At 42.3% G+C, this 17,125-nt stretch overlaps 1 protein-coding gene across 5 annotated transcripts in view; it reads right to left on the reverse strand.

Moving 5' to 3' along the window:
- The window catches only part of PUS10 (pseudouridine synthase 10), a 57,326-nt gene that overhangs the window by 28,771 nt on the left and 11,430 nt on the right, over positions 1–17,125 (reverse strand). For 3 of the 5 annotated variants that reach the window (XM_014595060.3, XM_019500739.2, XM_006273746.4), the window contains exons 4-5: positions 10,813–10,899; positions 32–66 (exon numbers count right to left, since the gene is read on the reverse strand). In XM_014595060.3, the coding sequence (XP_014450546.1) occupies positions 32–66; positions 10,813–10,899 (122 nt within the window). Of the gene's footprint in view, positions 1–31; positions 67–9,249; positions 9,403–10,812; positions 10,902–17,125 lie in introns of those variants that run through there. The other 2 variants (XM_059719596.1, XM_059719588.1) reach the window with 2 other exon arrangements.

Here is a 17,125-nt window from a genome sequence, read left to right on the forward strand (position 1 = left end):
GTATAAGAAGTTCCCTATAAAAATTACTCACCCCATTTCCTGTTTTACCAGCAACCAGGCAGCATGCTACAGGCCGTCAGCCACACCCAGGAAGGAGAGAGAGAAAAAATGCAATGAAATCAAGGACTCGGTAACATTCAAATTACCTGACAGCACTGTTGGTACATGCCTATGCTGACAATCCTGCCAGTATTGTTCTGAAGGAAAAACTAATATTTACAAGGCACAGGAAACAACTGGAAGTGTTTCCAAGATAACTACTTTTGTTTTGTGTTTTTACTTTAAAGAGACCAACCCATTTCTTAAAAAGCATCCCCTCTCCTTGTAAAGAGAAGCCGTTGCTCTCTTTACAAGTGAGCGGTCCCAAAACACAACAAATGAGAATCCTCATCTCCCCACAGACACACATTCAGAAGCTGAGGTACAGTTTTGGGGGGTTTTTTTAGTTGGATCACTTTTTCACTGTGGCTACTGGAAATCTGTGAGGGGAATTTTAATAAGCTGTCCTGAGCTTTTATAAAGTTCTCAACTTGCAGAGATTTCTCAAATGTTTCACTCAAAATATTTTCTTCAAAAAAGAAACCACACTACTATTTTCGTCAAAGAAATGCATGATTTTATGGCAGCGGAGCAGGCATCTTCAACCATTATAGCTTAAATCACAGTGATACTCTATACCAATGGTGCTTGACTTCCAGTCCACAGGCCAGATCCGGCCTGCAGAGCCATGTTATTTGGTCCGTTTGTCTCCCCGTAGGTCCGGAAATTTGGCAGCAGGGAAGTGGTGTTAATTAGTGCCGGCTCTGCTTTGCTGACGCCAAATTTCCAAGCCCTGTATGCTAAATGTCACAGGGCATGGAACCAGCGTGTGACTAGCATACAGGGCCCAGTCCAGCATGCAGGGACACAACCACCTGCTGGACTGGCCTCACGTGCCAGACTGGGCCTACAGATCAGATCCTGCATTAGGACGGACCCCACACCAGTAGTCCAGCCAAAAGGTTAGGCATCACTGCTCTGTCCCCATTAATTGTGTGGAATACCGCAAAGCATCCCAAGACAATCTGGCAAGTGGAAAACTGACAAAAAGCAAAATCTAACCAGCTGAAAGAACTAGTCAAGGAAGAAATGGGAGAAAAATACACAAACTTTCCAAAGCGTATCTACGATTTTCTTGTTTCCCTAATACTGTGCTATCCCCATCATTTGTTTTTATGGCTTTGACTGTGAACCAGTTATTGTAAATTGTCTGCAAGGCCTATCCTTCCATCCTCATCTAAACCCAACCTGAAAATAGGCTTCTCATCCAACAGGTTCTATACAGAAGTCTACTTTTAATCTTTACCATTTTAGATCCATCCAACAAGATTACAGTGTGTGCACCGAAGTGTATGTCTCAAACTGTGTTTTGCTCATTCTTCCTGTCATTCCACCCCTCCCTTCTACTTTTGTCACTCTTACCAGCTGTTACCCATGACATTTCGATAATACCTTCTGTGAAAGAGCTAGCACCCCTCGCCACGTTCTGAACTAGCAAAATGCAGGACAAAAAAAATGATCTTCTGATTTAAGACACTTTTATGGAGAATAAATTTAAACACAAAAGCATGCAGAATTTGTTTCAAGAGGGACCTTATTTGTGGCCCTAATTCTAGGCCATGTTTCCCTTCTTATAATACCATCCCTGACCCCCTTAACTTAGCTGTGCTCCTAAGTTTGTCTCTCCTACAGTTTTTAAATATCCATTTTATGTTTTTATATCAGAATACCCACTTCTGTAATTGGGCCACACCCTGAGCATCACTCTCTCTTATTCTACATTCCACTTAAAGAACAGGTTGAGAACTGCTTTATGGAAGGTATCAGACAAGTCTGAAGTTAGGAATTGTATTAGCGTGGCCCTAAGGACAGCCAGATTAACAAAATCCCCAAAAGTTAAACCTTAGCAAGGTGACCAGGGTATGTGTGTGTGTGGGGTGGGGGGGGGTATGTTCCAATCAAGTCTAGGTGAATAAAGAGGCAATGCTTTCAATTTTAATTAAACAAACAAGTGTGTTTATGTGTTCCTGGGCCATGATGCTCCTGGATAAATACCATGCACAAGAGCCTATATAAGAAAAATGGATTTAATTTCATTTGACTAGAGACCAATATAGATGGTTCTATGTCCTTGCACAGCACTTACCATTGATGGGGGCAGGAACTTGGGAGGAGGAAACAAAAATAAATAGGAGTTGCTCACATCAATTTTTGGCTCATCTTAACTAAAAATTAGCCTTGCTTGCATGAATTTATGAATGTTTTTACCCCACCCTCTCAATCAGGGAAAAGTGAATGGGCTTCTCATTATGCCTGACATAAAATAAGGACAAGGGAGTTGACTGAAGAGAAAATAAACTACCAGTATTTAGCAGTCTAAAAAAAATTCTATCCAATAACAGGTTGAAAATGACATAAAAGAAACAAGGGAACCACTGAAAATACATCCCTTGGAAACATCAAGTTGGGAAGCCACAGTTGCATAAGCTTTAATTCTTGTTACTGACAATGTTAATATATAATGTTAACATATCGGGACCATCTAAATCGAATGCAAACAACAATTAACATACAGAAAGTCAGATAAATATATCTAAAGATTTATTGATGGAACAAATCTAATTCTTCACACACAAATCATTTAAAAAAAATCAAATTCTGATAACTGTTAATGGATTCATGTTAGCTTGACAACAGATCCCAAGCGGAGTTCTATTGGGGTCTGGTCTGGAACCAATGTTGTTTAATGTTTTTATTCAATGACCCACATGCCAGAATGTACAGTATACTAATCAAACTTGCAGAAGTCACTCTTAGTTTTACATCTACACATATAAAACAAATCACACTTTTAGCCTGACACCAGCTTCTACCTCCTCTGTTAAATCACTTCCACTTTTAGCTGAATCCACAGGTAAGAGAAATGTGAGAACAGCTGAGGAATGGAGGGAGTGATGTTACTTACAAGCAAGAGGTGCCTTTATAAACTACGCAGGGTTCACTAGCTACCGCTCCTCTCAGGATTACTGGTTGCCATCATGTCTTCAGCTGCTCCAAGCAGCTCTTCCATGGATCACAGATTCTGCTGTTACACCTCCTCCCGCTGGGGTAGGGGAAGATTTTAGTAGTAGTGTATGACTAAAACAGGCCACTTCATCTCATCTCTATGCTACTGATACTTCTGACCCACAGACTCTCATGTTCCTCCTCTAGCCTCACATACATTGACAAGCTCACACAACATAACTCATCTGTTCCCTGGATAAGAGGGGGAGGAGATCATCTTTTCAGAGATGATCCCAAAGCATCCCCTGGGGTTCTCCTGCCAAGAAAAAAAACAAACCATTCAAGTGTGAATCATCTGACTAAAAACAGAGACAACATGAGCTCTCAGTACAAAAGGACAGCAAAAGATATGAAAGAATCAGCAGGAGCACTTGACCACTTTCCATCCTTAAGAGAAGATGATCATCCACTAGTGACACCAGTGCAGTTTGTTTCCAATACTCATGCCAAAACCCAATTGGGGGAAAAATAAGAAGCAAAGAACCCAAGGCTTCCCAAGAAGAGTAAAGCTGCTTGTACCACCTTAAACTTCCAAAGGCACACCATCCCTTAGCTTCAGTACAAGCTAATTATTCTTAGAGATGCAAACGTTTTAATCACTTTCTGTGAACTACTGGACCAAAGTAAACCTTAGATGTTGCATTTGCACCCACTCAAGTGAATCTTGTTACTGTGCAGCAAGTAATCTGTCATTTCACTGTTGGATTGATCCAAAAGTCCACTGAAGTTAACTGGAATCTTTTCACTGACTTCAGTGGGCTTTTGTATTAGAAGAAATGGTAGATTACAAAAAGGATCTCATGAAGACTGAGTTCAACTGATCAGCTTTATAAAGGAAGTCAATTATTCAACCTCAAAGCTGTATTTTCAAACTCAAAGGTTTGAGCAAGCGAGGTGTCAAAAGAAGGGATAATATAGTGTCCACCTTTAATGAGAGAAAAAAGGAGGATCAGGGAAACAGACTAGTCAGTTCAATTTCAATACTTGAGAAGTTACAAAGCAATTAATAAAACATTGAATGTACAGATATGTGGTGAATAAAGAAGCAATCACTATAATTCAACATGAATTTGTGACAAATATATCATGTCTAATCAACTGCATTACCTTCCTTGAGAGGGTCACTCATGTCCATAATATATCTCAATTTTAGTAACTCCCACCTGCTAGTCTTATAAGACAGGACAGTGTGGGTACATAACATTAGCTGGATACATAATTGGTTGGATAACCAAAGTGAGTAACAGTTAAAGGATTAATGTTAAACTGGCAAGGGATCCCAAATGGGGTCCCACTAGGGTCTGGTGTGGGATCAGTGCTGTTAATGTTTTTTATTAAATGACCTAAATGCCAAAATGCAAAGTGTACTACTAAAATTTGCAGAAGACACAAAACTGGGAGGCACTCCAAGCATTTTGGAGGATAGTTTTAAAATTTAAAGGGATTTTAATAAATTGGAGAACTGGGCTCTAGGCAACAAAATGAAATTCAACAAAGACATGCAAAGGCTGCTACATGTGAAGAAAAAGTAAATGCATTAAATAGAATGAGGATAAGTGGCCTGGCACTAGCACTGCTGAAAAGGATCTGGGGGTGATGACAGGTCACAAACTAAACATAAGTTAACAGTTCGAAGCTGTCACAAAGACAACAAATGCAATTTTGGGCTACATCGATAGAAGATATAAAGTTAAAATACCCTTTCTTCCTTTTTCTCACCATCAAACACTGTGTGGCTGATCAAGTTTAAACAGCTCTGTCAGTCTTGCAGTACATACTTGTATCAATACAAACTCTGGAGAGCCAATCTTATGATGTTTTCGTCTGTAAAACTGCCACTAAACTTGATAATATTGCTGAGGATGAAAAAAGTCAGTTCCTAAGCAGTTTAATTCCCTTTGTTCTCCTTGAGCCTTATATCTTGAAATCATTATGTTTTGTTTGGCTTTAAAGGGTTAAACTAACCAGTCCTAAATCCAGCTAAACCAACAAACCAAGTCCAACTAACCACTCATAAGAAAAACCTGAAATCAAGCATTCTGTCAATTTAATATTTGATAAAGACCGCATCAAGGATCTCTCTCTCTCTCTCAGTGATGTAAGCAATAATTTCATTAGTAGCTATTACATGAACTAAATAATCTAGTAGGTCTTTTACAACTCTTATTATATCCTCCTGTTCCATCTAAAAGAATAAACATAGAGCTCATCTTGCCATGAAAAAAATAGATGTTTAAACTAGAGCTAGAAATATTGGACAGGAGGAAAAGAGGGAATAAGAATTCATAAAACTTTGTTAGACACGCAATATATTAACCAATGCACCCACTATATCATTATTAGAGAAGAAAAATGTAGTTGTACTGATGGAATATTGTTTACTCGAACTCACTATGCCTGATTCATTATACTGTACATGTAGAGTACATGATTAAGAGTGCCTCACAAGATACATGAAGTATATCTTAATCTTGTTTGCTTAATAACCCAGGTTAAATCATAAATAAAAAGTGTCTCCAATTGAAATGCCCAGAAAACATATTTGAACCGGAGATATGTTGACTACAGAACACAGTTGTAGACTGCGGCACTTGTCAGTATCATATTTACACATACTTGAGCATATTCCTCGATTTAAATAGCAGGTAGCTTCTGTATTTATATTGTATAATTATAACTATCTCCAAAACAGAAAAAAGAAAACCATGCCTAGTTTCTAAGAAACTTTCCCCAGAGAGTTAATTATATTAAATGAGACCATGAGTCAAATTTCATCTCCCACTTCCTCGTAATTTCAAAAGTGAAAAAAGAAAAATTAGAGTTGCACAGAATTAGCAGATATCAATTTCATCATTGATGGCCTGGCCTGGCTCACTCTTCCCCTTCAAGGGTGGGAGCCGAGCGATGGGTGTGTCTAGTGGTCTAAGCATAGGGGTGAGAGTCAACATTTCCTGAATACTAATTACAGCTCACAGACTTCCTCTCTAAACTTGGTCAAATTCTTTACATTGATATCTTCATTCACTCACTCTTTCTTTCTCCCCTCACATCCCTCCATTTTAGGAATATTGTGGAAAAAAGTCACGTTTGCAAAGCAGTTAGAAAAAGGCTCATTACAGAACTCGGACCTGCAAGGAAGTGTCTAGGAGACAACACATTTCTGGAGTGCGTCAACAGTGTCACTGCATTGATTATAAGCTGCAGGTTATTATTTTACTGCTGTGCAAGGGATCATGGAAGCCATATTTAAAGTACTCGGTACAGTCCCAGGAAACTTATTAGAAAAGAGATGAGGAGGGGAAATTCCATGAGGTAGAAAGATCTGTAGGGAGTAATGACTGCAGATGATACAAGGCTACTTGCATGAATGTCCAGTACTCAGATGACAATCTATCTCAAGGAGGACCAAACAGAAAAGTAATTTTAGTAAACTTCTTTATGTAAGAAACAGTTAATACTCTCCTTCACCAAGACCATGACTTATCCCACACACAAATGGATTCTACATCAATAGTTCCCAACCTTGTTAGACTCAAAGCACCCCTCAGAAAATGCTAGATCTTCATTTCATCTAGAACAGAGCTGTCCAACTGGCAGCCTGAGAGGAATTAACATGCAGCCCCTGGGCTCCCACCAAGCTGCTGCTGCCCTTATCACTCAAGCAGGAGCAGGGGTATCAGGGCTTCCCCTCCTCCTGTGGCTTCTGCTGCATGCCCCCATCCCAGGGGCTGGGGTGGGACAGCCTACACCCCAAAGCACCTGTGTAGCAGCTGCAGCGGGAACCCCATGGATAGGCAGCCAAAAGTAAGGCAGGCACTGTGCCTAGGGCTGGGGGGCAGGGTGGGAAGGTGGGCATCCACCTGCCCACATGTGCAGTGCAGCTGGGGGGAGCATCTGCATACACACATGGCATGCAGCCTGGGGGGCAGGCCTGTGGCCCCCACAGCATGCAGCCACCAGGGGTGCAGCCCCCAGCTGCTAAGAAGTTGGACAGCCCTCACCTAACACATTATTTAAAGGCTGTATCTGAAACCTTTCTTAACAGCAGTCAACTTTTCCACTGTAACAGGATGAAACTTCTGTAACACAAATGGTCAATGAAAAGGAGGCCAGCTTTGAGGTGTCTTTCTACCCTCAAACTGCGTATGTTCTTCTTCAATACAGTATGAAAGAATTAAGAGAAAGTTAACAAAAGGTGCACCTGTACAGCACAATTTTTTCAACTATGGATAACTTACCTAATGTTCTCCAGAATAAGGCATGTTAATGCCATATAAATAAATAAAACTTGTTCAAATACAAAACATTTAATAGAACTGTGACTTGCACAGTAATATTAAAATATTCAGAAGAAAGATATTGGTTGCTGAATTCTTAATTTTCCTAGTCAGTCTTCCCAAGTCATATTTACAGACTGAAAGACATATAACACAGACTCTGTGCATCTGGGGACTTGAAAGAACTCAGCAAAAGAAAATCATGCAAGTACAACTATGTTCCTTTTCCATTTGTGGTCAATATTCTTTCTATATTTTAGCAACAGTAACTCTACTTGCTCCGCCTAAAGTAAAAGTGCAACCAATTCAGATTTGCAATGCAATAATGCCCTCTACTGAGTCATTCTGGAAAGACAGTATTTCCTTGCATTCATATATTTTGGACTGTGAAGCCACAAAAGCAGACTTGAGACGATACGACAAACTCAAACTATGGTAGCGTAAGAGTGATGTTGTAGCCGTGATGGTCCAGAAATTTTATGTCAGACAAGGGTTTCTTAGAGTGGTATCTTTTATTGGACCGAGGGAGAATGTCTTGTATTCAAAAGTTTATTTAACTCTATCCCAACTACATAGCTGGTCTAATAAAAGATATCAGCCAAAGAAATCCTTTATAGATGCACGGATACATCATCCTGGCTGTATCAGATATCAGTTCAATGGGGCCAATAATTTGGCCGATAAATGCCCGTGCTGTGTGCAGCTGCAGTGCAGCACTCAGGCAGCAAGCAGCACAGCTGGCAGTGTGGAGAGCTGCCTCCAGCTGGTAAGTCCATTGTGGTGGAAGGGGAGGGGAGAGGGAAGGTGCGTGGGGGAGCAGATCAATGCCCCCTGCAGTGAGGGATGGGGCAGCTCCAAGCCCAGACCCCTCCCAAGAAGAGTACCGCACAGACCTGGCTGCAGCCTGCCCCACATAGATCTGGAGGCATGTGCCTCCCCCGCCCCCCATGCCCTCCCGGTGTGCAAGCAGTAGCAGGAGCAGCACCCCCCTGCTATGAGCCGCAGCTCTGCCCCACCCCTCTTCCTCCCCCGCCTGGGCAGCGCCTGCCCCTGCCCCCTCTCTCACTGCAGGGGGCGTTGATTTGCCCCTCCCATGCCCCTTCCTCCCTCCTCCCCTTCCACCACACCGGATTTACCAGCTGGAGGCATCTGTACTGGAAATCCGATTGGTATCGGCCAATATGCTTCCTTAAATATCAGCTATCGGCCCCAAAAATCTGTATAGGTACACTCCTAAAATCCTTGTTTCTCACAAATGGAAACTATAGCAGAAAAGTCCTGTCTCCCTGAAAAATATTTCTGGTGGATGATGGAAGTAAAATTAAGAACACGATGACACGTTACAATTAGGGCTCTAGCCACAATTCAACCCATTTCTTTGGGCCTCATGATACTAAGACAATTACCAGACTGAAGGAAGGACCCAGAAGTAGGGAGAGGAAGAAAGTAGACTGAGGTAAGGATGGGGAATGGGAGGCAGCGTGTGGGGACAGAGCACAAGAGAGCATGAGAGAGAACAAGAGCTGAATCAGTGGAAGGTGCTGAATATACCCAACTCTGACAATTCAGGCCCCTTATTTGAGGTTCTAAATATAGTCTTAGGAGGCTCAGTGCAGGCATTAATTCTTTGGAAATCTTAGCTAACATGTAGACATCCAAGGGCACTGGCACCTGAACTAGTTGCTGGGAGGTAAAAGAGGGCAAGGCACTACAGCACATCATCAACCCCCTAGTAATGAACTGCCACTGTGCTACAAATCAAATGAAAGCCACCCCATACCAGTTTAGCCCTCTTTCACTGAGGAACATGCGATTACACGTTAGCTGTCACTTTTTGTGGAGTAAGAGTATGCACATGGGAACTTACCAGGGAACTGCTGTCCTCCTTTGCCTTCCAGTAACTGTTTCACGTCCTACGCCCCTAGAGAATCTACTGGATGTATACACAAATGCCCACATTCTCATCCACCTTGTAACGTAACTGCTTCTGGATATAATTCATTCTTGGATGGCAACAGAACTAAGGGGGGAGGAGTCACAAGAGAAAACCAAGCCAAAAAGAAAAGACATAATCAACTATTTTTTGTACTGACCTACCAGATACAGCGGCTGCTGAACGGAATAGACTAACTCGACCCAATGTGACTTGAAGACAAATCCCACAGCCCATGTGAACTGCAGAAGCAGTTTAAGTAATCAGAAGGTAATTCTGACACTACAATTTTCTTAAAATACCAAAGCTTCCACCCCTAAAGGGATGGAAACAAACTCTACGGAGTTAAGGGAGTGGAGATAACAGAAGAAATTGCCAGGTATCGGCTGCTCTACAGCAAGTTGTGCCCGACTGATCCTATCCCCTAGTAAAATGAAAGGTAAACTGGTACAGTTTATCCCTGCTCTAATCATTCAGTGGTAAGTTGTTCTGGTTTATCTTCTACTTACTGCAGGGCAGGAGCAGACACACAAAACAGCTACAGATGATCAGCTAAAGTGTAAACAATCCTGTTCTCTCTTTCTCCTCTCATCCTTTGACTGTAACATTTTTGTTTATCCATACCCTCAGTAAAATTGCCAAGGATCCCTTAGTGAGCAAAGTGTCTGAGACGTTAGTTTTCTGCATAATCTAAAAAGACATCCTCTTCATTCCATTATGCTTACTGAATAATTGTACTACATCTTATATAGAATTTATAAGTAGCCCTAAGCATTTATGGGTTGCCATTCACAGAAAGCAGATGGACACTATAACTAATACACCTAATAAAGCATGTTTTAGCTTACAGTATATTGCATATTCTGCTGATTCTCTTGTAAATTACTGGGCTTTCACGTGACCAAACAGTTCAAGTTTGATAAAAAAAAATTCTACTAAATGTAGTGCTTCACATCTGCATTCATCTAAATTTCCAACAATGCCAACATTAGGTAACCAGGAAGACTATTAAAATAAAATATGTAGTTTTACATCATCTACAATGCTGTAGAGCTAGAGGGTTCATCTTCACATTTCTTCATTTGTATTCTGCACTACCAATTACCATCTATTTCAGGAAAGGTACCAGCTGTGCAGTTCCTTCCCCAAGACATAGAGCTGGTGTCTACACCAAAGGGAACTATACACCAAGGTTTTAAAGAAACTCCTTTTAGGTTTCCATATTTAAAGAAGCTCCAATGTCCACTGAAAAAAACAAGAAAGAAACCTGCACTCCCTCAGATCACTCCTGAGGAAGATTACATGGTAAAAAAACAAACAAAAAAAACCCCATTGCCTACATTTTCCTTTTTTAGCAAGTATTTAAAACAATGCTTTATTTTGAAGCAAAAGCAATTCAATTCATGCCTTCTGTGGTTTTCATGTTTCCCAAGCCACTTTATTTATTCTTACATGCTTAAATTAAGATGATGAACAAAGGTGTCTGTAAACACTTACCTCCCTTACAGACAGCTGTGGTGGAAGGGACACAGAAAATACAAAGCTGGTAAACTCATACTCTGCGGAATTAACATTTTGGCACACCTGCAAAAGAGAGATTTTAACAGGACTCTACAGAAAAGGAGATGAGCAGATAATCTTTTAAGATATCCTTCAGTCTAGTGTAATCACTGTAAACCTTCTATAAAAGCACTTTTTGGTACACATTAAACATGCAAAATGACCGTAAAACCACTAAACTCTATTCAGTTAATGAAAGCACCAATACAGGTTCCTTTAGAGACTAATTTACAAGCAGATTTTATTGTCATCACAATATATCCTCATTGCTCTGGCATTATAAAAGAAACCCAGCTCAGTATTTTATGTTGAAACAAATTGTTTAAAAAAAAAAAAAGTCACCAAAGGGAATAATCCCACAGTGACAGATGGATGAAACAAATGACCTAGAGTCTTTTCCATTGCTCATTGAAGCAATTTCTGCAATAATGCAAATGTAGAAGTCCCTAAGACAGGACAAAAAAAACCAAGTTACTACAGTAGTTTTTTGAAGAATGTGCCTGTGAATTAACAGAGATGGAATATTTTATTTTTTTAAGAGCAAATGTCTATGGTTTCTCAGGATTAGCATATAATTCTTATAAGAAAAGAAGCATCTGAGCCCAGATTTCTATTGCTTCGAATATAAAATAATACTTTTGTCCAAAATAAATAAAATAAAATAGCCCAGTGTTGCTCATCAACAACCCAGCCTGAGAAATGACCCAAAAAGTAATTACTGCGGCTGCACCTCTTCTTCCCCCATACTCTCCCTACCTCTCCCCCCCCCCCAAAAAAGTTCCTGTTCCTAATCCTTCAAATTAATTATTGCTGCAACCAAGTAAACAGAAGTTCCGAGTCTGTTCCCACAAATCACGAGACTAGCCAAAAATTAATACATTTCAGACACGTTTTCCTGTTCTGGTGCTGGGGCCATGAGGTTCCCATTTTCATGCTTTTTTCCCAGCAGCTAAAAGGTGTCACTATTTTTTTTTCTTTGTAACGACAGCTGAGATGCTCAGGTTTTACATGACTTCAGAATTTGAAGCAAGATACAGAAAGCTTTCAACAATTACCCCGTTTGGCAAAACTATGCCACTGCCCCCCTGCAACATCCTCTCTCCCACAGCCCATCAATACAAATGCCCTTCAGGAACCTGATTATAGTGCTGCAACAGCAGGTCCCAACAAGGATGGAATCAGGCATGACTCAGTCACCCAAGATTACAAGTATGGTCCAGCTGGAAATTTGTCAGCAAGTCTGCTCTGGGTTCATCCCCAGACCCTACTCTTTGCTAGGGCTGTCTTACATGCACACTTTAGGGTCTGGAGCATGTCAACAGACTCAGATGGGTGAGGCATGCTCAGTGTCATTCATAGATTCATAGATGCTAGGGTTGGAAGGGACCTCAATAGATCATTGAGTCTGACCCCCTGCATAGGCAGGAAAGAGTGCTGGGTTCAGATGACCCCAGCTAGATGCTTATCTAACCTCCTCTTGAAGACCCCCAGGGTAGGGGAGAGCACCACCTCCCTTGGGAGCCTATTCCAGACCTCGGCCACTCGAACTGTGAAGAAGTTCTTCCTAACGTCTAGTCTAAATCTGCTCTCTGCTAGCTTGTGGCCATTATTTCTTGTAACTCCCGGGGGCGCCTTGGTGAATAAAACCTCACCAATTCCCTTCTGTGCCCCCGTGATGAACTTACAGGCAGCCACAAGGTCGCCTCTCAACCTTCTCTTGCGGAGGCTGAAGAGGTCCAGGTGCCCCAGTCTCTCCTCATAGAGCTTGGCCTGCAAGCACTTAACCATACGAGTGGCCCTTCTCTGGACCCTCTCCAGGTTATCCACATCCCTCTTGAAGTGTGGCGCCCAAAACTGCATGCAGTACTCCAACTGCGGTCTGACCAGCGCCCGATAGAGGGGAAGTATCATCTCCATGGATCTGTTCGTCATGCATCTGCTGATGCACGATAAAGTGCCATTAGCTTTTCTGATGGCTTCGTCACACTGCCGACTCATGTTCATCTTGGAGTCCACTGGGACTCCAAGATCCCTTTCCGCTTGCATTCCACCAAGCAGGTCATTCCCTAGGCAGTAGGTCTGCTGGACATTTTTCCTCCCTAGGTGCAGCACTTTGCATTTCTCCTTGTTGAATTGCATTCTGTTGTTTTCTGCCCATATGTCCAACCTATCCAGGTCTGCCTGTAGTTGTTCCCTGCCCTCCAGCGTGTCCATTTCTCCCCACAGTTTTGTGTCATCTGCAAACTTGGACAGAGTACACTTCACTCCCTCGTCCAAGTCGCTGATGAAGATATTGAAGAGTATCGGTCCAAGGACCGAGCCCTGCGGGACCCCACTGCCCACACCCTTCCAGGTCGATACCGACCCATCCACTATGACTCTCTGGGTGCGACCCTCTAGCCAATTCGCCACCCACCGGACTGTGCAGTCATCCAAGTCACAGCCTCTTAACTTGTTTACCAGTATGGTGTGGGATACCGTATCGAAGGCCTTCCTGAAGTCTAAGTATACAACATCAACCCCTACTCCTGCGTCCAGGCGTTTTGTAACCTGGTCATAAAAAGAGATTAGATTAGTCAGGCATGATCTACCTGCTACGAACCTGTGCTGGTTTCCCCTCAGCATAATTTGTCCTGCCGCGCTCTCACAAATGTGAGCCTTGATAATTTTTTCAAAGACTTTGCCTAGGATGGAGGTAAGACTGACTGGCCTATAGTTGCCTGGGTCCTCCTTCCTCCCCTTCTTGAAAACGGGGACCACATTGGCCTTTTTCCAGTCCTCCGGGACCTGGCCCATGCGCCACGACTGCTCAAATATTACCGCCAGTGGCTCTGCAATGACGTCAGCCAGTGCCTTCAGTACCCTCGGATGGAGCTCATCCGGGCCTGCCAACTTAAAGGCATCCAGTTCCTCCAAGTGACCCTGCACCATCTCAGGGTCTACGCTTGGTAGTCTGGCATCCTGCTGCTGCCTCTCTACAATCCCAGTGAGAGCCTTGTCCTGCCCCTCACTTAGGAACACTGAGGCAAAGAATTCGTTGAGGAGTTCAGCCTTGTCCCCTCTGTCCGTCACCAATTGCTTCTGCCCATTTAGTAGGGGTCCTATTCCACCCTGGGCCTTCCTTTTACTCCCTATATATCTAAAAAACAATTTTTTGTTATCCTTTACTTGGGATGCCATCCTCAGCTCCATGGTAGCTTTGGCCCGTCTAACTGCCTCCCTACCACTGCGAGCAGAGGAGGTATACTCCTCTTTGGTAATCTCTCCCCGTTTCCACTTTTTATATGCTCTCCTTTTAGTCCGCAGGCTGCCCTGGATTTCTCTGGTCAGCCAAGGAAGCCTCCTGGCCCCTTTCCCTCTTTTTCCTCACATCGGGATCGTCTCTCTCTGTGCCTGAAGGATCATTTCCTTAAGGTACAGCCACCCTTCCTGGGCTCCCATCTCTTCAAAACTCCTACTCTGCAGTGCGTCCTTTTTCCCACTGAGACAAACCACCAAAGCGGTATAGACAAACCCTTGGTGTCCAGGACAGCAGCACAACCCAGGAGAACTGTAGAGAAAGCACTAGTTATTTTTAAGAAGGAGAATGGACAACCACAGACCCCTCCAAGCTGCAGACTGGCACAGCCATGCAACTGTTGGCAAGCACTGCACACAGCCAAGTGCTGGTTACAAAGGGGAGCTGCTCCACTCCTGCACAAGTGAAAGGGAGAGGATGAGTGGTGGACATGAGGGCATGATGAACATGGTGACTTAGAAAGAAGAAAGAGAAAATCTCATTTGTGAAGAGGGAAAGAGCAAATACATGTGCAGATGGATGGCAGGAGACAGAGTAAAGGGGAAGGAATGGGAGTTGGGAGACACTGCTCAGAGGCTTTTAACTGGAGCTCAAGGGAATATTGCATGTGTTTCTATTTAAGCAGACTGTTATGACTCACCACCATGGATTATCCACTGTCCACTGGAGTGCAGCAGCCAACCTTCAAAAGCCTCACTGGTTTAACAGATTCTGTCAGTACCAGGAAGATTCCAGGTTAGATATTTCCTGTCTACGAAACCAGAACCTGTCAAGCAGTAGGAATTTTGAAGGGGACTCATTTTCTTGCCTTTTCTTCTAAGAAAATGCATGTAAATGGATACTGCAGGCAAGAAGCTGATAACTGTCAAATAACTTTTGTCTTCAGCCCTCCACCTTACTCTCCCACCCCAGCCAGATGTTATTTTCAGTATGAACCTTAAGATATTAGCATACCTAACCAGATCTACCTATATTGTGGGAAAAACAGGTTAGCTTACTGACTTACCAACAGATATCATTTATCATACCAATATCCTGGCTCAATTTTTTCCCCCAAATTTAACAGTGCAATAAAAACCAACTTGTTAGTGCAGAATCCTGTTATCAAACTGGGAAGCTTAACCTGTTCCTTATGGCATACACAATAATGGACCATCAGGGAAATCCATTATTTTGGTGCTGAAGAATCTTTCCATAACTTAACAACCTTGGCATCTCTTAATCAAATGCAAAGCATCTTACTGCAACTTAATTAACTCCTGTTAAACTCTTTAAAGTGGGCTGACTAGAGCGGTTGGCTGTAAAACTTCTGCTGTGGGTCCATATTTGGAGCAATGTCCCAAAATCCATATATTTTCGAACATGTTAAAAACACTCTGATATTCCAATTAAAAACAGCATCAGCCATATTTTTAAGACAACAATTTTCCCTTTAAAAAGTTCTGTCTTTCTAAATGGATTACAGTCTGACTGGCCATTGCCACCTAGTGGCATAAACATAAAAATAACTCTAAAAATCTGGCTCTATTCGTCCCCCTTTCCTTCCCACCCAGCCTGTCTCTCACCCACTGACTCCTCAATTTACATCTTCACTGACTGCCTATCTTGCATGCACACCAGCCTCTGACTTCTCTACTATTCGTTCCATCCAGGGAGAGCACACACCAACTGCAGACGCTTCCTCAGCCTGATGAAGGGTTTTTAAACCCAAAAGCTTGCTAACAATTTTTTTCCCCAAGTATTTAAGTTGGTCTAATAAAAGATATCAGATTCACCCAAAGAACCTTGTCTGGCTCTATTCAGACACTCTGCATACCTCATGCCCCCAAATAAGACATAAACCTTGTTTTGAGAAAGATGAATGGATCATGGCTAAATGCTGGCTGGATGCAGGAGGGGAAGAATGTACCTCCCCACTTGCTGCTCAGCCAAAAACTACTGTTAGTTTGGCAGAGGCTATGAAAGGGTTAAATATATCTAGCTTTTGGCTGAGCAGCAAGAGCAAACAGGCTCTGAGCCCTCCTGTATGTGACAAGGGAGGAAACAGTCCCCAGCAGTCATTCCACTATCCCCCATGCCTCCATTTCAATGCAAAAATCAGCTTCCACAGGTCACCCCCACCCCCATTTTAGATGGCTAATTTGGAAAGGGGGAAGGGAATATGCAAGTAAACATGGGCATTTTGCCAGAAAAAACACTGTTACAGCATGAGAGAATTACATATAACTCTTATAACTCTCTTGTATTGTTGTCTCTCTTTGGTCCCAGATTCTTATCTATGCCAGCAGCTCTCAAATTTTTTTAGGTTCCATGCTCCTTATTGATTTTGAGAGTCATCTAAAAACATAACAGTCTGTCACTACAACCACACTGCAAGCTTTCCAAAAACCTAAGAGTTGTTCTTTGATTTTAATTTTTTCTTCCTTTTCCCCCATTTATATTTGCCATTTGCCTCCTTTTGCTCCCCCAGTCCTTCCTCTCATACACCGTCCCAAATTTCCCTGTACATCCCCAGTGAAACATGGGTTTCCCAGTCTAAGAAACATTGGGCTACACTAAATCCAGGGCTCATGTTATTAAATTAACCAGTCCTGTGTGTCAGCTTTAAAAGAAACACTCCCATTCAATCTCACTTCCACATTTCAGTTTGTTACACAAGCAATTTTACTGTACACACATGATGCTTGCCATGCTCTTCACACCGGATCTCTTTCCCTAACTCATCAATACATTTCACCTGATCATTTGTTGGCTCAGTCTTTCATACCATGCAATGCCTTAGCACTTTTTCCTTAGCCTCTGGTTTTAAATATTTAGTTGATCTAATAAAAGATACCACATCAACCCAAAGAACCCTGTCTTTTTAAACATGAAACATTTAACAGGTATTCATACTGCTTTTACATCTCTGTCCATTAAAAATAGCCAGTTACATTAAATGCTGAATAGCAC

Source organism: Alligator mississippiensis, chromosome 1 (assembly GCF_030867095.1).
Source record: "Alligator mississippiensis isolate rAllMis1 chromosome 1, rAllMis1, whole genome shotgun sequence".
Lineage (NCBI taxonomy): Eukaryota > Metazoa > Chordata > Crocodylia > Alligatoridae > Alligator > Alligator mississippiensis.